General features: G+C 43.8%; 1 protein-coding gene across 4 annotated transcripts in view; it reads left to right on the forward strand.

Annotated features, from left to right (window-relative positions):
* CLDN10 (claudin 10) overlaps positions 1-27,526 on the forward strand; it is a 117,751-nt gene that overhangs the window by 84,362 nt on the left and 5,863 nt on the right. For 2 of the 4 annotated variants that reach the window (XM_044249967.1, XM_044249968.1), the window contains exons 2-3: positions 17,483-17,644; positions 17,732-17,813. In XM_044249967.1, coding sequence (XP_044105902.1) covers positions 17,483-17,644; positions 17,732-17,813 — 244 coding nt within the window. Of the gene's footprint in view, positions 1-8,222; positions 8,459-12,385; positions 12,452-17,482; positions 17,645-17,731; positions 17,814-27,526 lie in introns of those variants that run through there. The other 2 variants (XM_044249965.1, XM_044249966.1) reach the window with 2 other exon arrangements.

Raw genomic sequence — 27,526 nt, forward strand, 5'->3', positions numbered from 1 at the left:
CCCATACAAGTTTTAGTAGATAAAAATAGAAGAAAGCCTACATTTTGGAAGGAATCATCATCAATTATTTGCCTCTGGGTATGTTTCTGTAAGAATTTGCATTTTTGACCCTTAAAGAATTCGTTGTAAACGTCCAATAATGTTTGCCATGAAGCGAGCCAAACAGTAAACATGGAGCTCCTGAGTACTTTGGAATAAAATCTCACGAGCTGTATTTAGAGGACCGCAGAGAGGGAAAATCTCTTCATATGTAACGGTCACTGGAATGTTCTGCTTCCCCCCTTACACACACTCATGTGGAAAGGTGAGGGCTGTGGACGCAATTCTCCATCCTCTCTTGTGCCCATCCATCTCCTTTTTCACTGCAAAGATACTCTTCCGAACCACTGATTGGTGGTCACCTGGCCCCTCCCCTACGTTTCTGTTACCCCTCTTCTGTCATGTAGCTGTCCATTCTATCTGACTTTCAACTGTTGTCTAGTTAAATTTCCTACCGTTGCCACCCTTCCCTTTGGACATCCCCCACCCCATTTCTTTCCCTTGGATTAATCTTCCTCTTGCTTCCTGGTTTTTCTCCCTCTGCTCCTGCATCAATCTCTTCTTTGTTGACACGCTACTAAATACTTTCTCTTGCCTGATTTCTCTTTTGCCTTCTGTCCCCTACATCACCCCGCTTCATTAGCGAATTCAACTACCCTGCTTTAATCACGTTTTTCATAAGCAAAAATAAGAATTGAACATAAAATAAAATAATATTGGGACGCCTGGGTGGCTCAGTTGGTTGGACGACTGCCTTCGGCTCAGGGCGTGATCCTGGAGTCCCGGGATCGAGTCCCGCATCAGGCTCCCAGCTCCATGGGGAGTCTGCTTCTCCCTCTGACCTTCTCCTCGCTCATGTTCTCTCTCACTGTCTCTCTCTCTCAAATAAATAAATAAAATCTTTAAAAAAAAAATAATATTATCTTCATGCCCAACCCCTCCGCCGCAACACACACACCTGTACATATACAGTCCTTTCAATAAAGCAAAGGAGGGAGAGCAATGGCAGGAAATGGTTGATAGAAAAGAAAGCATGGGGGCACCTGGGTGGCTCAGTGGGTTAAAGCCTCTGCCTTCGGCTCAGGTCATGATCCCAGGGTCCTGGGGTCCTGGGGTCCCAGGGTCCTCTGCTCTGCAGGGAGCCTGCTTCCTCGTCTCTCTCTGCCTGCCTCTCTGCCTACTTGTGATCTGTCAAATAAAATTTAAAAAAAAAGAAAGAAAAAGAAAAGAAAGCATGGAAGACAGCAAAGGAAAACTCTTGCCTTTCTTCTCTCCTTGTTGATTTGGTCTGTGGCTGGTCAAGTTCATTAGGAATCAGACTCAGAGACTTTCAGAACTCAAAGTGGTCTTGGAGACCATCAGAATAACTCCTTCATTTTATAAATTAGGAAGCTGCAACTCAGAGGGGGAAAAAAAACAACAACCTGACTTGTCCTAAACATACAGATTTACTTGCTGCCCAATCTGAGTGGGTAGGATTTATTAGGATTCATGAGATGCTTATTGACTAGCGAAATACAACCAACCGATCTGCAAGCACGCACGGGAAGATTCTAGCATCCCTGAGTGAGAGTCCTTTCTGGCTGGAGGGGTATTCACCAGGACAGCTGTGAGCTACTGGGGGCCAAAACTTACCCCTCCAGAGGATCAAGAGGAATCTAGATGGCCCCAAGTACCTCAGAATTGGGAATGAAAGCATTTTTTATATTTAAATTCAATTAATTAACATAGAGTATTATTAGTTCCAGAGGTATTCAGTCATTCATCAGTCTTTTACATCACGTGTCCTCCTTAATGTCCAACACCCAGTTACCCTCCCTTCTCCCTCCCCTCCTGCAACTCTCCGTTTGTTTCCCATGATTAAGGGTCTTTTATGGTTTGTCTCCTTCTCTGATTTTGTCTTGTTTTATTTTTCCTCCCTTCCCCTATGAGCCTCTGTTTTGTTTCTTAAATTCCACATACGAGTGAGATCATATGATAATTGTCTTTGACTGACTTACTTCACTTAGCTTAACACTCTCTAGTTCCATCCCTGTGGTTGCAAATGGCGAGATTTCTTTTTTTTTTGATGGCTGAGAGGTATTCCATTGTCTATATATATCACATCTTCTTTATCTATTCATCTGTCGATGAACATCTGGGATCTTTCCATAGTTTGGCTATTGTGGACATTGCTGCTATAAACATTCAGGTGCACATGTCCCTTCGGATCACTACATTTGTATCTTTAGGGTAAATACCCAGTAGTCCGATTGCTGGGTCGTAGGGCAGCTCTATTTTCAACTTTTTGAGGAACCTCCATGCCATTTCCCAGAATGATTGCACGAGCTTGCATTTCCACTAACGGTGTAGGAGGGTTCCCCTTTCTCCACATCCTCACCAACACCTGTCGTTTCCTGATTTGTTACATTTAGCCAGGGATTTAGTGCATTTTAAATGTAATGCAGGAAAAACAAGTCCACAAAATACATGCCACCAACTTGCAACAGGTCCATTGAAACATTCTTCTTCTTTTTTTTTTTTTTAGATTTTATTTATTTATTTGTCAGAGAGGGAGAGCACAAGTGGAGGGAGCAGCACACAGAGGGAGAAGCAGGCTCCCCGAAGAGCAGGGAGCCGGATGCAGGACTGGATCCCAGAGCCCTTGGATCTTGACTGGAGCTGAAGGCAGAGGCTTAACAGACTGAGCCACCCAGGCGCCCCGCCCCCCCAGTGAACTGTTCTGATACAGTACAGCCTTAGACAATACCAAATGCCAAAATAAAAACACTGTTTCCTCATAATTTGCAGAAAAATTATATATATATACACATACATATATACACGCAAATATATGAGTAATGATGCAATAATAAGCATGAGTGTTCATTCCCATAATACTCCGATCACTCTGTAGTAGCTTTCCTGCTAAGGAGATTATAAATATCATAGAATTTGCCTCGATAGAATTAGTGTAGAGCATTAAGATAAACAGAGTCTTAGGGAAAATAGAAGGAAAAAGAACACAGATACGCTATTTTACTCTCTTAGTATCGGCATTAATGTCTTCTCTAACATGGTGTAACAGTATTTGGCTCCTGGGTAGTTGTTTTTCTAGTTAATACTACTTGATCAGAACTTAGTTTCTTCCCCCCTGATTAGCAGCACCCACCTCCCTGGCATCTAGGAAGGAGCTAATGTCTACTGAAACCAAATCTGATGCCTAGAAAATCCTTGAGTTAAGAGGCACACCTGTGTTGTTTGGCAGGTGAGTTGAATCTCAAGTAAAGAATTTCTGCAAATCTCCTGTTAAGTCGGCTAAACTGGTTTCACTCCTATTAAACAACCCTGGGGCAGGTGGTGGGGGGAGTCCTCTATTTATCCTTAATAAGCATAATAATGCCCAAGAAATAACTTCCAATGCTAATCTCAGTGGTGTAGGTCTCAAAAGGGGAAAAGTTCAGAATATCTTTCAGGACATTCGCTGGCTCCTTGTCAAATTTATTAATTTATAGATAAATTAGTATCTTCATATTGGAAAAAAATCCGCGTTTTTTTGTAAAGACCAGAATATTGTTAGTTAATTAAGATGTTACTTTGAATAACTTGGAGAAGCAACTTTCTAGCTGTATTCACACAATATTCAAAGTAAGAATGGGGGCACCGGGGTGGCTCAGTGGGTTAAAGCCTCTGCCTTCGGCTCAGGTCATGATCTCAGGGTCCTGGGATCTCAAGCTCCACATCAGGCCCTCTGCTCAGCAGGGAGCCTGCTTCCCCCTTTGTCTCTGCCTACTTGTGATCTCTGTCTGTCAAGTAAATAAATAAAATCTTTAAAAAAAAATTAAGGATAGATCATCATGAATAAGTAAATAAAAATTTCAGTGAACTGAATCCTGAAGAAAATAAGGAAGCATTTCTCAACGGAAAGGTACTCTGTAAATAGGTTTGCAGATTAACTGCAAAGGTTATCTGGGAATCTATAATCTTAAAGTGAAATAGACCATTTATTTAGAGATTTTTAAAAAATTTCTATTCAGTCTCTTTTTATTTTTTAGATATTCTTACGTTGAAGTATGTTGTTGCATAGTCTAAGGTTTCTTCTGACTGAACAGGTTTTGAAATATATAGAATATAAGACGTTTTAAAATAGATGCTTGATTCATTACATAATGCTCTCTAGGTACTGAAGGAAGTTAACATTTTCATCTTTTGGTCAGGCACTTGTGGGTTCTAAAATAGAAGTCTTTGGCAATTATGCAGGACGTGCCAGGGAAGAAAAAGAAAGAGTTTAGGCTGTCTAACCTCATACAACGGACAAAGGATAAAAGTAAAAGAAATGAATCAAATCCACAGGCGTGACGACCCTAGTCTGTTTCAGCAGGCAAAGGAGCTAATAGCATTGCCATCCAGGTCTTAATTTATGGATCCCTTGAGGTATTTTCAACTGCTTTGAAGTTGAAATTGTGGGCCACAGTCTCTTTTTTACTCTTTTACAGAGTAAAAGAATATTTCTTTTTTCAAAGTTTTCAACCAAGAGATTCATTTTCTTTCTCTCTATAATGCACACCATCTGTTTTACTAAACTAACAGTTTATAGACATATATATATATATATCTCAACCAGTCAGAGCTGTGGTTCCCAGCCTGGTTATACACTTATACACTAGAAGCTTTGGAAAACTCACCCCGGCATTACCCCCGGAGATTCTGGGCTTAAATAAATGGTCTGGTGATGCAGCAGAGAGAAAGAAAGTCTTTCTTGGAGTTCCAAGTTGGAATACTTTTTTTTTTCCCCCTTTTGGAAACTATGTTGCAATGGTGATCCAGATTCATGGATTCTTTTTTTAAGATTTACTTATTTAGGGGCACCTGGGTGGCTCCATTGGTTGAGTGACTGCCTTCAGCTCAGGTCATGATCCTAGAGTCCCGGGATTGAGTCCCCCATCGGGCTACAGCTCCACGGGGAGTCTGCTTCACCCTCTGACCTTCTTCTCTCTCATGCTCTCTCTCTATCTCTCTCTCAAATAAAAATAAACAAAATCTTAAAAAAAAAAAAAAAGATTTACTTATTTATTTTAGAGAGAGACGAAGAGAGTGAGCCCACATGAGCAGGAGGAGGGGCAGAGGGTGAGAGAGAAACCACAAGCATGCCCACCAAGCATGAAGCCTGCACAGGGGCTCGATTCCAGGACCCTGAATCATGACCTGAGCGGAAATCAAGAGTCCACCACCTAACGGACTGAGCCACCCAGGTACCCCTGGGTTTATGGATTAAAAAAAAAAAAAAAAAGATTTATTTATTTGACAGACAAGAGATCACAAGTAGGCAGAGAGGCAGGCAGAGAGTGAGAGGGGGAAGCAAGCTCACCGCTGAGCAGAGAGCCCAATGCGGGGCTCGATTCCAGGACCCTGAAATCATGACTTGAGCAGAAGGCAGAGGCTTTAACCCACTGAGCCACCTAGGCGCCCCTTATGGATGTTTTTTAAAGTACAATAGGGAAAGCTACATAATCTGTTAAATAAACATTCAGGGGCTGGTCTAAAACACCAAACCATTCTTCATAGTTCTTTCTTTAAAACACACAATGAGCTTTGATTCCAAACAATGAAATCTAGAACCAACCTATTATTAAATTAGGAACTGCTTGAGTCTTCAGAGCACAATACTATACTTTTCTGTGTGTCAAATGACTCAGGGTTTTTTCTGGAAGAAATAAAAAAAAGAAAGAAAGAAAGAATCAATAAATTTAGTACCTGCCAGGAGGAAGACACGAAAAGACTGTCAAACAAAGCTAGAAATAAAGTACAAAACCCAAATGCGTGCAATTTTGAATTTTAGGAAACGCCATAGGGAATGTCCTGGTTCATGATTTTTGTGTTTTCTGAATAGTAAACTGGGTTAGAAATAGATCAGTCAGAAAAGAATATGGCAGAGAGATCATAATGGAAATACACTGGAGGGCAAGAAAGGAGGTGATAAAATCTCATTAAAAGGCAAATCATACAAAAGAATAGTGAGAATAGTGGACAGTTTGTAGTCAATAGAGAAAGGTGATCTATTCAAACAGCAGCAAAGATGAGAAGGATGAGGGGTACCAGGTGCTTCCCAAACTCTTTTGAAGCTTGACACACCAGGACACACCATCTTCATCCTTATTCCCATTCGTACAAAGCATGACACGACTGTGCACACACAACACAGCTGCCGGGGCTGCTGCCTGGCTCCAGAGTAGGACTTACCTTGTGTTGTCTCAGCACAGATGATAGCATTTATGTGGAAGAAAAAGAGACGGGGTTGAGGCGCTTGAGCGGCTCAGTCCGTTAAACATCTGCCTTCCGCTTGCGTCATGATCCTGGGGTCCTTGGTTAGAGCCCTGCATCAGGCTCCCTGCTCAGCGGGGAGTCTGCTTCTCCCTCTCCCTGTGTGCCCCCTCTCTCTCAAGTAAATAAATAAAATCTTAAAAAAAAAAAAAAGGAAAAGAGACAGATTTGAGCTCATTATACAGAAAAACTTTCTAAAAGGCTGTCAACCCAATACAAAACAAAACCAGAACAAATGCATTGAACCCCATGGGCCTGAAACTGTAGCATGAACCAAATACTATCTCAAGAAATAGACTAATTGGGCTGAGCATGGAGTGTGTCCTAATGGTCTCCAACGGTCCTTCCTAATGTAAATTTCGATGATTCTATAGTCCAAACTTCTCTTTTCTTCACAGACATCTAATCACTTCTACTTTCATTCTGTACCAATTTGGTTGAAACAAAAAGTGACAAGAGCACACTTATGGTGATGAGCACTGAGCCATGTATAGCGTTGTCGACTTCTATACTGTACACCTGAAACTACTATTAACACTATATGTGAATTATACTGGAATTAAAATTTAAAAAGATATTAAAAGACAGTGACAAAGAGGAATTGAGAAACTCTTCACAGTGAGTGAAAGTGTGAAGCAGAGGGTTAGCAACTAGCTTTATTGTAGAGGACTGATTTACAGGTTTTTAGACCTTTGGTTACTTTTGGCAAGAAGTGAATCCTGAAAGCTCATACCAAGAACCGCAAGAACTTTAAAGGGACAAATAACCCCATAATAAAGCCAGCGTCTTTGTTCTCTTATTTATGCCCAGATTCGTGACCTCAGAAACTGAAAGGACAACTTGATCTTTATGTTTAACTCGATACAGCAACGAAGACACGAATGAGTTTATTTTTCATTTAGGTACAAAAGGTGGCAGTCCCCAAAAATAAAGTAAAACAAGATATGGAACAGTGTTCACTGTGACAGAGCCATCCGCTGATAGAACAGACTCGCAGAACTGGGAGCAAGACGGGACGTCCAGGGAAAATGTCTTAACTGCTTGTCCTACGCGTACTGCACGGGCACAAGCAGGCCAGGCTTGAGGCTGGAACATTCAAGATCAAAATGGCAAGGAAGGCTGCCACTGAGCTTGCGCGCTCCACGTCCTGCGGTCTTGAATTTAAGCCTGTGACCCACACCTCTTAGGATGACTTTTTGCATATCGCGCGGCCAAAAAAGAACTGCAGAGATTTAAGGGCAAGGCCTATTTCAAGCCCAGAACTGCAGTCGTCCCTCCGTGACAGGCAGAACAGGGTCACGCAGAGGAGCGTAGCATGAAAACCTTTAGAGTTCAGCAAGCCTAGGGCTGCGGCGTGATCTGGCAGGCCGTGTCCTTTCGGAAGGCTTTTTCTGCTCTGCTTTTGCACTCTAGAAGCCGAGCTATTTGCCAGGGGTAGGACGGGGGAGGGGGAGGAGGATGGAGGGGGAGGAGGAGGAGAATGGAGGGGCGGGGGAGGGGGGAGGAGGGAGGTGGGGGGGCACGAGGCGGGCTGTCCACATCCTGCTGCCAGTCTGTCCAACAGGATCGCCGCTCTCCAGGGTCCCGGCCCCGAGATACCGGGGCTGGGGCCGAGGGGAGCGCAGCCACGTTTCCCCCAGCCCCCCCGACCCTGGGCGCCGGGCCAGCTGGCTGGAGAGAACCCAGGCAGCGAGCCTAAGAGCTCCCCGCCAGCCCTCTCCGCCCCGGAGGGAGCGTCCTGTCCTCGGGCCCGTGCGCGCCCCCTAGCGCCGGCCCGCGGACGGGGCGGGGCAGGGCGGGGCGGGGCGGGGCGGGGCGGGGCGGAGCCCGGGGCCGGGAGCGCGGGGGGCCGTGGCGCCCAGTGGAGGCGCGAGTGCGAGAGCGGCTGCAGCGGGCGGCATGGCTAGCACGGCCTCGGAGATCATCGCCTTCATGGTTTCCATCTCCGGCTGGGTGCTGGTGTCCTCCACGCTGCCCACCGACTACTGGAAGGTGTCCACCATCGACGGCACGGTCATCACCACCGCCACCTATTGGGCCAACCTGTGGAAGACGTGCGTTACCGACTCCACGGGCGTCTCCAACTGCAAGGACTTCCCCTCCATGCTGGCGCTGGACGGTCTGCATCCCCTCGGCCCCTGCCCCCGGCCCTCGCTCCAGCCCGGCGGGGCCGCGGGCGCCCTCTTGGCCCCCTGACCCCTCCCCCCGGCCGGACTCCCTCCGAGGCCCGGGTCCGCTTTACCCCCAGAGCCTGGGGGAGCCGCGGAGAGCCCCATGCCCTTCGCCGCCGTGTCGGGACGCGTGTCCCGCGGGGGCGCCTGCTCGAGCCCGGCACCCCGGGGCGGGAGAGGGGGACACACCTGAGGGGGGGAGGGTGGGCGACTCAGGAGACGGGAGGGGGGGTGCGGAGGGAAGCACCTTTGCAGTCCCGAGAGTCGAGGACACGGTTGCGGGACCCCCATCTCTCGGGGACTGTTAGGACACGGAGTGACGCTGGTCCCCTTCACCCAGCACTCCCCGAAAGAGCTGGATCCTGAGTAAAGTGGTATCATCCACATGTCAAAGCCAAATTTGCTTGTCCTCAACTCCCTTTAACCGTTTTGTCAGTTCTTTTAAAAATAGGCAAGGGGGAAATAAACATATTGCGGGGAGTGTCAACCGGTTCCCACCGCTCCCCAACTTCCTTCCCAAGGGAGAAAGAAAACAACCCCACGCTTCAACAAATGTGTCCTCCTGGGCTTTAATGCTTCCTCCAAGTTTTAGACAAATAAATAGCCCTTGCCTGTGCCGCAGTGGGTAGAGAATCCTGGCTAGCAAGAATCTTGTGCCAGAGACTGCCAAGGACTGTGTCGGTGCCTCCCTCATCTGCTCTCCGGGTCTCTCTCCTGCGGTTCTTTCGTAGATCGTTTGTTTTTAGTTGTGTTCTCCATTGTATGGCATTAGAGCAACAGGTAGATGGTCACATAGAAAACTGGTGTTTTAGTTTCTTTTTTATTTTCTTCAAGATTTTATTTATTTATTTGACAGATAGATCACAAGTAGGCAGAGAGGCAGGCAGAGAGGGGGAAACAGGCTCCCTGCTGAGCAGAGAGCCTAATGGGCGGCTTGAACCCAGGACCCTAAGATCATGACCTCAGCAGAAGTCAGAGGCTTAACCCACTGAGCCACCCAGGCGCCTCTCTGTTTTAGTTTTGGAAGGAGTGGATGTCAGCCCAGTTACCATGACTGCTCAAGTTCTAGGTTCGACAGGACTCAGTAGATCCAGGCACAAATTGAAGGATAGTCATTTGCATTACCTCTAGTTTCGAGGTGTTTTCTTTCCTTCTTTAAAAAAAAAAAAAAGGTTTTGTTTTATTATTCCATGACAGGTTTTTATTTGCATAGCTGACTCCATAAAAGACAATAATTAATTCCCCTAACACAGTGTTTGCCACGAAAAACAGACTGTTGCTCAATGTGGTATTTGATGGAACCTCCACAGACAGGCGAACATGCCTGGTTTTAGATGGGTGACACCCAGGTCTTGGTCTGTTGTGTAAAAGAAGTAGCTGGGACACTGCTGATTCCCTCGAATTACTGGTGAATTTCCCATGCTCTGTAGAGCACACATTCAGGCAGATGCTTTGAACAGGCAGGCTCTTGTTTCTGTGGTTTACATTCGGGAATTGGGGATTGATGGTTACTGTCCTAAGTGCATTCTTCTGCTGTTAACTGTGTTGTTACCTGAGATAGTGTGCCAGATCCGATCCCTTCTAGAAGACAGCTGGGGGACAAGAGAGAGAGGAGTGAGGAAGAAAGGCTCCGTGAAGACCGGTGGGGTGCAGAATGGTGACGTTGTCATCTTATGAGAGTGCACTTAGCATGAGACTTGGGGGGCAGAGCCCTACAGTTATGAGGCTTTGGAGAGAGTTGAGGTTGGAGAAAAAAAAGGAGTGACATTAATGTACAACCCAACTTGCAAAATGGCCTTTCATGTGTGCTCACGTGTCTAGGAAATGGCTTAAAAAAAAACATAAATGACTTCATACTCCCTGTTCTGCAGTATTCTAAAATTAATAACATACCCTTCCCAGCCAGCACATATAGAAGTAACTCTTTCGAACAACTGCACAGGGTGCGTAAGTCTGGACAGCCTGGTTTGCCGAACTACTTTCTCCTTGTCGGACAACGGGCCCTTTCCAGCCTGTCGTTGGTGCTGGTGCTGCACTGAAAATCTTAATATTCATCTCGTTGTGCACTTGTGTATTTCTGTAAAGTAGATACTGAGAAACGGTACTGTCAGGGGGTAGATGATACATTTTAATGTTCGGTTTATAGCGTCAAATCGCAGTCCACCAACAACATACGAGGATGCCTGTTTCTCTGCATTCTCACCACTAAGTTTTTCATCCAGCATCAGAGGTGACATAGTATCCTGTTATCATTTTCATCAGTATTTCCCAAGTTTTTGCCAATGATTTTTACCACTTTATCATGTATTTATTGACCACTTTCTTTCTTCTCTTTCATACATTGCCTGCCTATATCTTATGCCTACAGTCCCTTGTTTCCTCCCGATATAAATGATTGGGTTTTTTAATTTTATTTTATTTTAATTTTATTTCTTTTTAGTGTTTCAAAATTCATTGTTCATGCACCACACCCAGTGCTCCATGCAATACGTGCCCTCCTTAATACCCACCACCAGGCTCACCCATCCCTCCACCCCCCTTCCGTCCAAAACCCTCAGTTTGTTTCTTAGAGTCCACGGTCTCTCATGGGTTGTCTCCCCCTCCGATTCCTCCAACTCACTTCTCCTCTCTATCTCCCCATGTCCTCCATGTTATTCCTTATGCTCCACAAGTAAGTGAAACCATAGGGTAATTAGCTTTCTCTGCTTGACTTATTTCACTTATTTCCCGTCCACGTTGATACAAATTTGGGTATTCATCCTTTCTGATGGAGGCATAATACTCCATTGTATATATGGACTGTATCTTCTTTATCCATTTGTCCGTTGAAGGACATCTTGGTTCTTTTCACAGTTTGGCAACTGTAGCCATTGCTGCTATGAACATTGGGGCGCATGTGGCCCTTCTTTTCACTACATCAGTATCTTTGGGGTAAATACCCAGTAGTGCAATTGCGGGGTCATAGGGTAGCTCTATTTTTAATTTCTTAAGGAATCTCTACACCGTTTTCCAAAGAGCCTGCACCAACTTGCATTCCCACCAACAGTGTAAGAGGGTTCCCCTTTCTCCACATCCTCTCCAACACTTGTTTACTGTCTTGTTAATTTTGGCCATTCTAACTGGTGTAAGGTGATATCTCAATGTGGTTTTGATTAGAATCTCCGTGATGGCTAGGGATGATGAACACTTTTTCATCTGTCTGTTAGCCATTTGTATTGTATGTCTTCTTTGGAGAAGTGTCTATTCATGTCTTCTGCCCATTTTTTGATATGACTATCTGTTTTGTGTGTGTTGAGTTTGAGGAGTTCTTTATAGATCTTGGATATCAGCCCTTTGTCTGTAGTGTCATTTGCAAATATCTCCCTCCATTCCATGGAAAGTGATTGTTTTAAGATTTTATTTATTTATTTAAAAAAAATTTTTTTTCCAATTTATTTATTTTCAGAAAAACAGTATTCATTATTTTTTCACCACACCCAGTGCTCCATGCAAGCTGTGCCCTCTATAATACCCACCACCTGGTACCCCAACCTCCCACCCCCCCGCCACTTCAAACCCCTCAGATTGTTTTTCAGAGTCCATAGTCTCTCATGGTTCACCTCCCCTTCCAATTTACCCAAAAGCACATACCCTCCCCAATGTCCATAACCCTACCCCCCTTCTCCCAACCCCCCTCCCCCCAGCAACCCACAGTTTGTTTCATGAGATTAAGAGTCACTTATGGTTTGTCTAAGATTTTATTTTTAAGTAATCTCTACACCCAATGTGGGGCTCAAACATACAACCCCAAGGTCAAGAGTCATAGGCTCTACCAACGGAGCCAACCACGCACCCCTAAATAATTGTTTTTTAACTTTATTTCTTTATCCACACAGTTTCTACACCCATTTTGGGGATCAAACTCACAACCCCACAGATCAAGAGTCTTCTGACTGAGTCAGGCTAGTGCCCGTAAATGATTTTTTTTGGGGGGGGGGCGCCTGGGTGGCTCAGTGGGTTAAAGCTTCTGCCTTTGGCTCAGGTCGTGATCTCAGGGTCCTGGGATTGAGCCCCGCATCGGGCTCTCTGCTCTCTCTCTGGGGAGCCTGCTTCCTCCTCTCTCTCTCTGCCTGCCTTTCTGCCTGCTTGTGATCTCTGTCAAATAATAATAATAAAAAAAAATCTTAAAAATAAAAAGATTTTTTTTTTTAAATTTTGGAGGTCAGTCCTGGACTTGCAATATACATTACAATCTCAGCCCATTGCTTGTCTTTACATTTATGATACCTTTTCTTACACAAAACTTTGAAATGTGTACTATGATCAAATTTATAAATTTCCTGCCACCTCTGTCTTCTGTGGCTTAAGACAGCATTGCCAGAGTGTTTAGCCTTACTTTTCTGTGTCTCTCAGAATAACATCTTGGGGGGTTTAATCACACAGCTTTGTTTTCACGTAGAGGAGTTGATCCCCCCCATCCTACAAGCTGACCTTCCCGGAGCAGGCCCCGCCATAAGGGGTCTGCTGTATTCCCCAGGGCAGCTACTGGTGGAGGCTAGTTCTAAGAGGTCCAGCCAACATCGCACGGCCCATTGGACTCCCTGACACTTCTTTGAAGGGGCAGAGAAGGCTGCATTACCGTAGGCCTTGGTGACCACAGGCCTGAGCAAGCCAGCCCTCCCCTTAACCCAGGCAGAGGCTCTAGATTGAAAAGAGAATCCAGGAAGGAAAAGAGAAGGCCCACAACTCTCTCTAGGCGAAGAAGGAGCTTCTTAGGCAGAAGAAGGAGCTTCTTGGGTATAGATGATGGTGACATTTTTCCCAGTATCATCCCTGTAAGGAAAATGAGACCAAGAAAAGCTAAATGTGTAGATTTAATTTTACGTTAAGACGCCAACTCCAAGTTCTGGTTAGTACGATGGAAGGGAAGCTTTGGTGAGTTTCTTAAAACTCGCCAGATGCTGTTTGTACCGTTCATCTTGCGAAGGAAATGCTCTCATCCCTGTTTTACAGACGAGAACACTGAGGCTCCAGAGAGATAAGGTATGTAATCAAGTCGCACAGAAGGTAAATAAGTAGAAGATCCAGACCTGAGCCTCGGGCTCCATGCCTTCCTCCCATTCCACTCTTCTTTCGGAGGATTTGCAAAAGCCACACAAAGCTACCCACATAAGAAAAGCTCATTGTTTTTTCTCCCCCCTCTCTACCAGCTCACAAGAGTGCTACCAGGGGGTTGTCTCCACCAGGTGGATGTTTTCATTTTTGCTCGTTTGAAATGGAGAATAAAGCACACATCATTTGGAAATCACTTAACTTTTAAGGGACACCTTGAAGGTTTCCTCCAGCGGAATTCGTTAACTTAAAGTCTCTGTATTTTACTAATTGAAAATTTCACGGTGGAACAAGCTGGTGATTTCTGTTTATCTCCAGCTCCCATGCCTCTCAAAGCACCGCACAGTCTTCATCTAAGAATCATTTCCAGCAAAGTTGTTTTTAGTACCTGCCATCTATTTGTGTTAGTGGGAATGTTTGCCATTTCTTCCAAGAGAGTTAACTATAAATTATACGGCAGAGAACTTCTAAGTAAATATGTTCATGCCTCAGCACTTTAATGTGTTAATTAGCTATTAAAGGTGTCAGTAAATTAGACCTGTCAAAAATAATGGCCTCCTTGACTGGGTTTTACTACCACTTCACTTACTTGCAAGTTTTGCCCTCTGGAACTGTTAATAAGCAAAGCTGCAGAGGTTAGCCTTGCGAAAGATAAACTCTTGAGTTTGTTGGAACTCACCTGAGGCCTGCGTCTGTGGGTGTTTTAAGGACTGGTAGCCCCAGGCTTACCAACACCTGGAATCCATCTGCCGCCAGCAGCCAGGGTGGTCTTTATCCTGCGGAGAATCTCGGTCCCTATTCTTTGTTCCCTCTAGCCATTGATTGTATGGTCAGGTGCCTTCCTTTGTTCATACAGCAAATTAGCAGTTTCCCCACTGCTGTTGGAGGCTGGAGACAGCTACCTTTCCCTCCAGGTCAGGGTTCTTCTGGTGGTTCCTGAGCAAGGACCCAGGCTCATCAGGGACAGTATTTCTCCTCTCCTGCTTGTGCCAGGTGACCAGTCCCGCTGCAGACCTGAGGGCCGAGACAGGAGAACAGGAAGAGAACCTCAGAAGGAAGTTCTAGGAGAAAACGGTTGAATACAGTTTAAAGACTCATGGTGTTTTCATATGAAGTCAGATGAAGGATAGAATGGACCACCAGAGATTCTTGCCCCATCTACATCTGGGAAAACTCATCCTGTGTTCTAAATGATCAGATCGTAGATTTCGCCTTTTGCCAGGCTCCTGCTTCTGCTCATCAAGCCCATATGATTGCGAACGTAAATGAAGTTTTCTAAGAGAATATTTATGCATATCTTATAGAGGCTACCTCTCATACAGACTGTTTTCTCTGCTTCGTGGTTGCAGCTAGTCACAGTAGAGTAACATACCTCTAAACCAGAGATTGCAATAAATCTCCGGAAAAAAAAAAAATGAAACCACACTGTCCCAGGAGCTCCGGTGGTAAATGATGAGCCAGTTGTGATTATCCTGATAGATGTTCTCCAGTCTTATGAGGGGCTAAGGGCCTTCCTCTCCATCTGTGCTTCTGCCTGCCTCTCTGCTCCCCGACCACCCCACCCCCCCAGGTCTGGCTGGGGGACTAAGGGTGGAAATTTAAAAAAAAACAAAAACAAAACCTGGCTCAGTCTTATGCAGCAGAGACCCAGATAGCCTTGCAGCATTATAATTGCTACCCAAATAAGCCTCCTTTGTCCTGTTGTGCTAATAATAAATTTGTTTTGCTGTTTTTGATAACCTCACTACCAGCAGAACTATTTTGTCTGTGGAATTAGTTCACATTATAAAATAGAACATTGTCACTGCTGTCTACCTTCATGGAGGTCTAAATTTGTTGGAATTAAACCGAGCACTTTCAGAGTACTCTTCAAAACAGATCCTAGCAATGGAATTGAGGCTTAAAATTTCATTTCAAAGCAACGTGGGCTGGAAGTGACCTGTCAGCCTTATTTCTTGAATTTATAATTACCGCGGTCTTAGAATTATTACTTATCGTAGGCTTTCCCTGGATACTACCAATAAATGACTTGCTGTATTTATGAATCTTTTCAAATTAGAAAACTTATTTCCGTATGTAAGCCTGATGTACACATATGTTCATTTACTCAACACAACATTTACTTACACCTGGTATATGCCATCGCTATTTCAGGTTGAAGTATGGCCCTGTTTCAGGCTGAAATGAAAATGACCTTCTGTGCTTAAAATGTATGGGTTTAAATTCTGTTAATTTAAAATTTGTTAGTGTCTGGACAAAAGCCATGTCGAAGTTGACCCCCACCTTGGCTCTGCAAGTAAGAACAGGTGGTTAAGAAAATGGGTGGTGCCAGGAAATGATCAGGCAACCCAATAGAATGAGGTTTTGGGGGGCTTGGAAAGCATCTATTTATATGTATGTAGTTAATTTCATAATGATGGAGTATTCTTTTAGTAAACAACTCTGCTTTTTAAAAATTTTTTTGAAAAAATTTTATTATGTTGTTATTCACCATACAGTACATCATTAATTTTTGATGTCACGTTCCGTGATTCATTATTTGTGTATAACACCCAGTGCTCCATGCAACCCATGCCCTCCTTCATACCCATCACTGGGCCAACCTATTCCACCTCTCTGAAACCCTTAGTCTGTTTCCCAGAGCCCATAGTCTCTCATGGCTCCTCTCCCCCTCTTGATTTCCCCCCCTTCATTTTTCCCTTCCTTCTCCTAATGTCCCCCATGCTGTTCCTTATGTTGCACAAGTAAGTGAAACCATATAATTGTCTTTCTCTGCTTGACTTACTTCAATCAGCAGAATCTCCTCTAGTTCCATCCATGTCGATGCAAATGGTGGACATTCATCCTTTCTGATGGCCGCGTAATATTCCATTGTGTACATGAACCACATCTTCTTTATCCATTTGTCTGTTGAAGGGCATCTCAGCTCTTTCCACAGTTTGACTATTGTGGACATTGCTGCAGTGAACATTGCAGTGCATGTGGCCCTTCTTTTCACTACATCTGTATCTTGGGGTAAATACCCAGTAGTGCAATTGCTGGGTCATAGGGTAGCTTTATTTTGAACTTTTGAGGAAATTCCACACTGTTGTCCAAAGCGGCTGCACCAGCTTGCATTCCCACCAACAGTGTAAGAGAACAATCCTGCTTTTCTTTTCTTTTTTTAAAATTTTTTATAAACATATAATATATTTTTATCCCCAGGGGTACAGGTCTGTGAATTGCCAGGTTTACACACTTCACAGCACTCACCAACAATCCTGCTTTTCTAAACCCGCTTTTCCTCTGTGTGCTCCGAAAATAATAAAATGTCATTAAAATACTTCTTGATTTAGACTCATCATGGTTTCTGATGGGATTCCAGTTGGCCTCATTTGTGAGGTCCCATTAATATCAGAATACCATGCTGCCCAATTATAAATTTTTATAATCTCAAAACCATGAAAACATCCATCTCAAAGGTCAAATGTGCGAAGGAGGAGAAGGATTGAGACAGTGGCAGACGATGTTTCTTACAGAGAAGGATTTTGTAGTCAGAACAGGGTGGAATCTGTTTTTGTCTCTTACTGACTCATCTCTGGTGTATCCTGTAACCTCTGGTGCCTCTGTGTCCTCACCTGTGAATGTGGGAATACCAGCGTTCAGGGGCTCTATCCTGAGGATTGTGCACATCCTGATCCTAGAAGTGTGCTTTCCTGGCTTGCTTGTTTTATGATGATGTTTTGTTTGTTTGTTTTTCTTTTTGTTTTTTGTTTTTTTTTGTTTTTGTTTTTTTTCCAGAAAACAGAGCGATCACTCAGAAGGACAGTGCAAAATGGGGATTTCTCCCTGGACAGCCACATGTTTTCTGTTAACGGAGATGTGACCTATTCTAATTGCAGGTTATATCCAGGCATGTAGAGGCCTTATGATTGCTGCTGTCAGCCTGGGCTTTTTTGGTTCCATATTTGCCCTGTTTGGAATGAAGTGTACCAAAGTCGGAGGCTCAGATAAAGCCAAAGCTAAGATTGCTTGTTTGGCTGGGATTGTCTTCATACTGTCAGGTAAATAGTAACTTTCTCCCAAGCGAGGTACTTCACGATGTTAATGAGAAGACACTAACCACAGTTCTTTCTTCTGATACTTTGTAGGGTTGTGCTCAATGACTGGTTGTTCCCTGTATGCCAACAAAATCACGACGGAATTCTTTGATCCTCTCTACGTTGAGCAGAAGTAAGTACTCTTCTCAGTCTGTCTGTTTCTAGCTTGCAGGAAATGTACGCAGATTAATCTTCTAAATGAAGTTACATAAATTCCTTACGTGGTGGTGCCTGAAAGGGAGACAGGCTGATCAGCAGTGTTGGATGACATCATTTCAAGAGTAAGCACGTTCTGCGCTGCATTGGCAAAAGATGCATCTAATCACTGCGTGGGTGTCACGTAGGGTCTTGTCTCTAAAGAGCTCAAGGCATAGGATATAAAATTCTAAATGTCATCCACTGGACATCATTCATCTAGGGTCAAGTAGAGGAAAAGTGGAAGAGATGTGGGGCAGGGGAGGAAGAACTAGGTTGTGTGCTCACAGGAAATGAAGAGCTGGCTTTGACCGATAGCCATCACGATTATAGCTGCCAGCTGCTGGCATCTGGGCCAGGGGCCACCACGGTTTCCAACGCTCATCTGGAAACTGCGACCATGCTCCTGAAGATTAGGGGTCTGTGAAGGAATTATCACTTTTTTCATTTTTACTTAGTCTTTTATTATTATTTATTTTTTTTAAAGATTTTATTTATTTATTTGACAGAGAGAGACCAAGCAGGCAGAGAGGCAGACAGAGAGAGAGAGAGGAGGAAGCAGGCTCCCTGCCAAGTAGAGAGCCCGAGGCAGGACTCGATCCCAGGACCCTGAGATCATGACCTGAGCCGAAGGCAGAGGCTTAACCCACTGAGCCACCCAGGCGCCCCTTTACTTAGCCTTTTAAACTAGCTCCTTGATGAGCTGCAATTAATCAGCCTTTATTTTAAAAAATGTACATGATGCAGGGTTTAAAAAAAAAAAAAATGCTCCTGCAGTGGTTAGACCCCACCGAGTTGTGACCGGTCTGGGTTGCAGGTGAGTAGTTTGGCATTTACAGATGAGTTCGTGGGAGGGGGTTGGTTTTTAACTATGGGCTATTGGTTTTTATAGTTTCCCTAGGCTTATTTCTTTGCCTTGGGAAAACCCCAGGGATACCAAATTAGAAACAATGATATATCCAGTATTTTGTCTCCCACAAGAATATGCCCACATAGCCCTGTGGAAAGCCACATCTGTACGCATGTGGATAGTTAACAGCTGGGCTGGTGATGCTTTCCGTCTTCAGGTCAACCGTTACTGAATTTTCCAAAAAAGTTACTAAAATTGCTGGCTAGGTGTGCATTCCTTTTTTTCTGGTGGGTTTAGAATCTTCAGGGAATTGATTTGTTAGTTCTGTCTTTAGTGTCTGTCTTTTATTCATAAATAACAGGTGCTTAGATAATGAAATAGAATGAAAATAGTGACTAATACGTGTTGAGCCCCTACCATGCAGCAAGCAGAGCATTGCAAATCTTCTTTCATTTTATTCTTGCAACAACCTTATAAAGTAGGTTCTCTTGGTACGACCTTTTTGAAAATGGAAAATGGATGTGTGCAGTTAATGTGTACAAGGGAGCCTGGACTAAACCAGTACTGTCGGATTGGGCTAGGAGTCAGACCAGGCATGCTTGCTCTAAGACGCGTGGTTTACAATACTTTATTTCATAATTTTGGTGACCGTATCCTATCATATTTTTTTCATCATGGGAGTTTCTTTTTGTATGATTTTAATAACTATTTTAAATGTTATTAAATGGGAAACAAAATAACTGTTTTAGACCCCAGTATAATTTTTACTCTCCTGCCTCTGTTGGACAAATGGGTTCTGATTTATAAATTTTCTCCTGACTAATGTTTGATCATGAGATTTGTACAAGTGTGCGTGACACCAGACATTGAGACGAAAACTCAGACCATGCTCCTGGAGATAGGAAGCATGTTAATGATATTTAAATGAAATATAATTTTCCTCGAATGATAGATTTTTATTTCAGGCTTTGGTATTCTAAATATATAACAAATTTCTCATGATTTACTGTATTAAAGACGTTGCTCATGTTTATGGACTAACCGTTCTAATTGCTCTGTTTTCCTGACAATAATTAAGGAAGTCTTTTTCAGAATCTTAAAAATCATTTTTGTCCTTTCTCAGAAGGTCAGGGCTAATTCATATATATACCCTGTAACTTAAGTCTGTCCTTTGTGTGATTTTTTTTTTCCCAGTACTTGCTATATACTCAGTCACCTAGTTTTGTGCCATCGGAATTTTTGATTTTCTTTTAGATTTTGCTTAAACTCAGTTCAGTGATTATGGCCTCTGAGATGTTTTCTTCATTTCCACATTCTTGGTGCAACATTGAACGACCCCGTTCCCTGTAATGATCTGTCGGCATTCCTCTCTCTACCCGCGCCTGTTCTGCCTACACTCTCACCTGTAAAACCAGGGTAATCATGGCACTCTGCTCGTAATGTTAATGTGGGAATTTGGACAGTGTGTATATATATGCTTAGAACTGATTAGAACACAGGAAACCCCGGGTACCCTATTACTGTATGGCGTTAGCTATTATTAAGATTGCTTTTAAAATTATGTGTAGTATTTAAGATGTGACTTATCTTTATAGATGCTTTGATTAGCTCTCTTCTGAAGTGACTTAAAAATATAACACCTGCATTTGGCAATTTACCTCACGTAATTAAAAACACAAGAGCGAGGCACTTTTTGAAAAGCAACAGGGCTTATAAACCGGTAATATTTACAAATAACAGCCCCTTCACACAACACACTGAGAGAAAATATAAACTTTACTAATTATAACCACTGCATATTGAGAACATGTTAGCTCCTTGAGATAAGAGCTCGCTCACGTCTGTATCTCCGACAGTGCCTTGCGCAAAGGCAGACAGTCCATTCAGATGAAGGAATTACAAAGCCCTGAGAACTATAAATGTGACCAGATTCTGATTACCCATCATGGTAGAAAAGAGGCATAAAGGACAGGTGACATCTTCAGGAATTCACAGGCGTCTCTGAAAAAAACTCCCTTCTCCAAAAGCCAGCAAATCAACCCTCTTGGCTTCATCTGTTTTCCTCTTATCAACAGCTTGAGTAGAGGACAGAGAGTTGAAAATTAGAAAGATTAAGAAGCTAGAAATTGGCTCTCCACACGAAATTCTTTTTTTTAATTAATTATTTTTATTAACATATAATGTATTATTTGCCCCAGGGGTACAGGTCTATGAACTGTCAGGCTTACACACTTCACAACACTGACCATATCACATACCCTCCCGAATGTCCGTAACCCAACCCTCTCCCTAACTCCCTACCTCCCACCAGCCCTCAGTTTGTTCTGTGAGATTAAGAGTCTCTTATGGTTTGTCTCCCTCCCGATCCCATCTTGTTTCATTTTTTCCTTCCCTGCCCCCCACAACCCTCCACCCTGCCTCTCAAATTCCTTATATCAGGGAGGTCATATGATAATTATCTTTCTCTGATAGACTTACTTTGCTCAGCATAATGTCCTCTAGTTCTATCCACGTCGTTGCAAAGTGGCCAGATTTCATTTCTTTTGATGGCTGTTTAGTATTCCATCACATTAATATACCACATTTTCTTTATCCATTCATCTGTGGGTGGACAACAAAGTTCTTTCCATAGTTTGGCCATTGTGGACATTTTTGCTATAAACATTCGGGTGCACGTGCCCCTTCAGATCACTACATTTGTATCTTTGGGGTAAATACCCAGTAGTGCGATTGCTGGGTCATAGGGTAACTCTATTTTCAACTTTTTGAGGCGCCTCTATACTGTTTTCCAGAGTGGTTGCACCAGCTTGCATTCCCACCAACACTGTAGGAGGGTTCTCCTTTCTCAGCATCTTCTCCAACAACTGTTGTTTCCTGACTTGTTAATTTTAAGCCATTCTGACTGGTGTGAGGTGGTATCTCATTGTGATTTTGATTTGTATTTCCCTGTGCCGAGTGACGTGGAGCACTTTTTCATGTGTTTGTTGGCCATCTGGATGTCTTCTTTGCAGAAATGTCTGTTCATGTCCTTTCTTGATTGGATTATTTGTTCTTTGGGTGTTGAGTTTAAGTTCGTTATAGAATTTGAATACTACCCCTTTATCTGATATGTCATTTGCAAATATCTTCTCCCATTCTGTCAATTGTCTTTTGGTTTTGTTGACTGTTTCCTTGGCTATCCACACAAAATTCTTTTTTTTTTTTTTAAAGATTTTATTTATTTATTTGACAGACAGAGATCACAGGTAGGCAGAGAGGCAGGCAGAGAGAGAGGGGGAAGCAGGCTCCCCGCTGAGCAGAGAGCCTGATGCGGGGCTCGATCCCAGAACCCTGGAATCACAACCCGAGCCGAAGGCAGAGGCTTTAACCTACTGAGCCACCCAGGCGCCCCTCCACACAAAATTCTTAAAGTAGAATCTTTAAAGCAAGATTTTGGTTTGGCCTCAGCTGGCATTTGCTAGAATTACATCACCGGGGCTGGTGACTTAGTTTGTGCATGAACTTAGGGATGTATTGGAGAATCGAGGCTAAAGGCAGGGCAACCCTAGGTGGGCTGGGGTTTGGAGAGTATGGCTGCAGGAAGGTTCTGACTTTCGTTGGCAAGAGTAAGTTCCTTGAGTTCAGAAAACATGTATCCCATCACTGCCTAGCACCGTGCCTGGAAGTGACATTCTTATCTGTAGAATTGATCCTTTCAGGATCTGGGAAATCTTGCCGCTGTCTCCCCCCACGGGGGAGAGGAGAGAGGAAAGCAAGAAGGCAGGCACGCTCACTCCTCTTCCCATCCTTATCTCATACCCTTCTAACTAAAACCAGTTACCTCCAAGTGACCGCTCCCCCCACAGCCCTAGAAGGCATGGCTGAGGCACAGGTGTGTGTGTGTTTGATCTTCAGCTAGGCGGTGAGCTCTAGTTTCCATCTCCGGTGAGCAAATCGTAGCCGTCCCACACCTACCCCCTAAAACGCACTGGAAAATGGTCTGGGCTCAGAACCTAGTTGTGTTGTTGTTTTGTTTTCCTTAGGATGCTGTGCTATATTAATTGCATCCTCTGTGGATTTCCAGGACATTCCTACGTAAGGTCTACCTTGGTGGCCTAGTTAGAAACACATACCTAAGCTCATCAACAAAGTTCCTACTCTATTCCTACTGTGTGCGAGGAACTCAGTAGGCACTTTATGGATGAGAGAAAACGAGTGGCTTCAAGTGTAGCTGGAGAAAAGATCAAGGCCGTAGCCATGCTCCCAGCATCCTGCTGTCTGTCCTGTGGCTTTGTATTCCGAAACCTGTCCTTGTTGGGAAGTTCTTCCTCCCAGGCTACGACACTTGACAAAATGGCAGTTCTTAAAAGAGTTACATCTGACTGTGGTCATGTTCTGCTATTTCCCCATTTTCCCCCTTTTGTTTTGCTTCTTTGCTCTCATTCAAGTTGTAATTATGTTTCATGACATGGCAGGATGGGCTCCCACAAAGCCTTGAAAACGATTTCCCAACTCTCTCCTTTGGGCTATTTCAAACCAACTTCCTCCTTTTTATTAAAATAAAGCCTAACAAATCCAAAAAAAGTCTACCTTCCTGCAAGGTTATGGTAACTGGTACCCCCAGCATGATTCATCCTACCAGGGGGATGAAATTTAAATCAGTTATTCCCACCACCACTTTGTCGTCCAAACCACGAACTTCCTAAAGGTCTTGATTTGTTTTCTTAAATAAACTGTTCCAAGAAAGAATTTATGGACACAAAGAAACTTCTTTTCAAATCCGTGCAAGGTTGGAGCATTGAACCATTGCCCTAATTGAGGAAACAGGGCGTTGTAATCTTAGATTTATTCTCTTTTAGTATACGAGATTTATTGTTAATATTTTGGCTCAGATAGTCTCACATTTGGGCCTTATCCTCCGGGCTTTCCTATTATTTTCAGAGTATTTAAAACCATAGACGTATTTATCCCTTGCACTCACTCTTGGCATACATTACGTTTCCACCTTAGGGCTTAAGCATTACTCAGGTCAAGGCTTTTCACCACTGTGGTTATTTAATAGTTAGAAATAAACAGCTGTCTACGCTCTGATAAATTCTCTCTTCTTGTTATGTGTCCAGTTCAACGAACAATGGATAACTCAAGGAGTCCCTCTCTAAATTACACATTTTCCCGGGTGTGTTTCAAAGGAATATCGATCTCACTACGTGACCTTGCCAAGATATTTGACTTCTCTCTTTTGTCCTCATTATAACTTAATGAATTATGGATGTTTGTTTATTTAAGCATACTCCACTCATGAGATTATCTGGAGAGTGGATTAATATTGGTAAGCAGCTCACAGATTCTTAGACAAGGGGTTCCATGGATGTGTCAGATATCAAGAACAGAAACAATTCAGCGGTTAAATATTAAGAAGGGCGATTCCATGCCTTCCCTGTGTTTAGTAGGAGCCCAGGCCACTTCAGATCACCACAATGGCTCTGATGCTTTTGGTAGGCTAACATGACTTAAAAATACACTTGGAAACCAAATGGGTTTTGTTTTTACCAACCTGCACCTAAAGTCATGATCCCTGCCAGCTTGCTGTGGTTTCGGATGACTCTGCTTTCTGCACCTCCCCCCCCCACCACTCCCAGGACCCCTTCCGTCTCCTTCTCACATACTGGCTAGTTCCTGCTTATCCTGCAGGACCTGTGTCCTGGGGAGGTGCCCCCTTGTGTGCTTCTGTTCATTGCCCACACTTGCTGCTCCCTCCCCCAGGCCAGACCAGCAGCATCTCCAAGCAGAGACCACATCTTGCTGATTTTGGAATCTCTTGTGCCTAGCCCATGCTCCGTGACATTTGTAGCAAGGATGGGCCAACAGCAGTGGTGTACGACTGTCTGACTGCCTGTCTGTCTGCTGCATCTCTCCTGCAGTGGAAAGACCAAGTACGTTTATGGAGCTAAGCCAAAGGGAATGGGGACAGTATGCACATACTGTTCCAGTGTGAGGACCTGGATCCCGTCCTTCTGGCTGCCTGGGAGTAAACCCCAGCTCTGCCACTTATGCATCGCGTAACCTTGAAGAAGAGCCTTATCTTTTCTGGGCCCCATGTTCCTCGTCAGTAATGCAGGGATAATAAATAAATATTCAGTGATTTAGAACCGTGCATCAGCACACAGTAAGGACTCAGTAAAGTTTAACTCTGATTTTTAAGGATACTGATGCTTAGGCCGAGTACCTTAATGTCACTGTTCCTTACTTTATGTGGTATGTTGAGGTTAGCCACAGAGAATGGGTCTTAAACGCTGGAGACATTGAAATGATATCATTGAAGTGGTAACCGTGTTAAGACACTTGGCTCTCAGATAGAAGGGATTTGGAAGGGGCCCTAGCATGGAACCATTTAAAAGAAATAAGGGTTGAATAATTTCTTCTTTTTTCCTGATCACCTTGGTCATAGCATTGAGTTAGAGACGGGCAACCGCTTGAAACTGTCCAGTGCACAGACGTTCTGGAGGCCTCCTCGTGAGACCTGTCCTGCATACTTCTCCCCCAACACCCAGCTGATTCTAAACTGCTTCCAGGCAGCCCGTGGACAATTCTGATTAAAATGTGGGATACGTGTTCTGTTGACCCAGGCTTTTTGCTGCAAGTTCATCTGTGTATTTTTTTCTCAACCCAAACAAATACACATTCCCACCTGCGCACACACGGATTCTTGACCTGTGCTCAGTGACAGGGGCCGTGCCCTCAGGGGTCCCAAGGCAACGTCAATTGATTTAGGAATTTCCTGTCTGGAATCACAGCCCCCTCTGCCATGTCCGCTATGCAGACTTCATGGTTGGTGTGCAAACTTGTTACTGTACCGGCTTGAGCAGTAGGACTCAATACATCATTCTCACCTGAAATCAAAGAAAACCCAGTAGACCCCACACTTGTCCATATGCATGGAGCTCAATGGCATGGACATTGCCAAACAATAGATTTGGGGGGTTTGTTTTTTGAAGATTTTATTTATTTATTTGTCAGAGAGAGAGAGAGCACAAGCAGGGCAAGCAGCAGGCAGAGAAAGAGGGAGAAGCAGGCTCCCCTCTGAGCAAGGAGCCTGATGCGGGACTCGATCCCAGGACCCCGGGATCATAACCTGAGCCAAAGGCAGACGCTTAACCCACTGAGCCACCCATCCTTCCCAACAGATTTGTTTTTGAAATGAAATATGAAACTTTGGAGACAGGAGATACTTCTAGATTGTAAGTTAATTTGGCTAATATTATATTAAGTTAACACTGGATTTTTTTTTTTAATTTCCCTGAACACTTGGCAAGAATTGGACTTCTGTAGAGATACTCACTGTGTACTTTACAGGATGTTGGAAGGGGAAGGCAGCAGAGAGGCAAAGAGGCAGTTTGCAGGCCAGCTCCTGGCCTCATCCTTGATCCCCTGGGACCTTTAGGGAGATGAAGTTGTCTTTCTGGTTAAGAGCTCTACTCCCTCCTGCTTCTCCATGTTAAGAGGATTGATGAAGAAACATATATTCACCACAGTAGCATGTGGTATGTCACCAATAAGTGTTACCTGTTGTTAATATATGCCATTTGTAGGATTCTGAACAACCTTGTTGGTGAGTCATAATACAGAGAAAGATAATGCGTGCTTGTCTGTTTTAATCTGGCCACAGAAGAACAATTTAGAATTGGCATCCCCCCCCCCAAAAAAAATCAGGCTTTATTTTGTGTTTCCTAAATATGAGGATTCTCCATGAAGTTTCCTTGTTAGTGGATGCTTATTATTTAAGTTACCCCTTCCTATTTTAGCCAGCATTTGGAAGGCACCTGCTACTACTTTGTAAGCCTCTTGGGAAGCCATGGGTGACGAATCCTGTGGCATCTCACAGGCCGTGGGAGGGAACTGTTCTCTGAGGGGTTTGTGGAAGGGAAACCAGACTGGGCCCAAGACGGGGAGACGCACAGGCTGGGTGGGCGCCCCACAGCCCGTCCCAGTAGCTGACCCCCAGAAGAAGAGTATGGAATAATGGGTGTGTGTATGTGTGTGTTTGTGGATCATACCTCTAGAATACTTCTTTCATATAAAATCTATTCACATATTTATATAGACCTTGGATTATATAAGCCTTTGAGTTGAAGGAAGTTTACTTGAGGTGGTCATCTTTAATTTACTTTAATTTAATCTTAATTTAATTTAATTCCATACCAACGGAATTCAATTTTAAAATATTTACATTGATAATATATGGTATACTTTCTAAACTCTAAACACAAGGAGAGAGAGAGTGTGTGTGTGTGTTATTTTCAGGTAACTGGAATATTTATTTTGGCTGCTACCACTCCTGGTGAAAATGAGGAGTAGGACAATATGTTTGAAGAAACACACTATCTTAGGTGTCAAGGGCTTGGACCCTAGCTCTGTGACCTTCAGCAAGGTCATGTCACTCGTCTGGGGGTCTTAAAGGAGAAGACTTTTTTTTTCCATTCACTACCCAGTTTTTGTTTTGCCAGAGCTGCTGCGTTGTTTTTTTTTTCCAGTCCAACACCCCCTGATTTTCATTACTACACTCACCTCTTTTTGTGTGGGGTGAGAAGACAGCCTGAGGGGAATTCAGAAGAAATTCCATACCCTGGAGCTTGTGAGCCACGGAGAAGGCAGTGAGCCGGGGAGAGAGAAAACACCCTCCTCTCTGGAATGACAACTAGAAAAGTACATTGCTCTGATTGTATTTTCTCAGATTGATAAAATCTTTGATTTAGCTAAAGTATACTGTAAAGGGAAGAAGGAGAGGTGGTGAAGGGCTCAAGCTTTGGAATCATGGTTCTGGG

The sequence above is a fragment of the Neovison vison genome, chromosome 5 (assembly GCF_020171115.1).
Source record: "Neovison vison isolate M4711 chromosome 5, ASM_NN_V1, whole genome shotgun sequence".
In the NCBI taxonomy this organism is placed as follows: Eukaryota; Metazoa; Chordata; class Mammalia; order Carnivora; family Mustelidae; genus Neogale; species Neogale vison.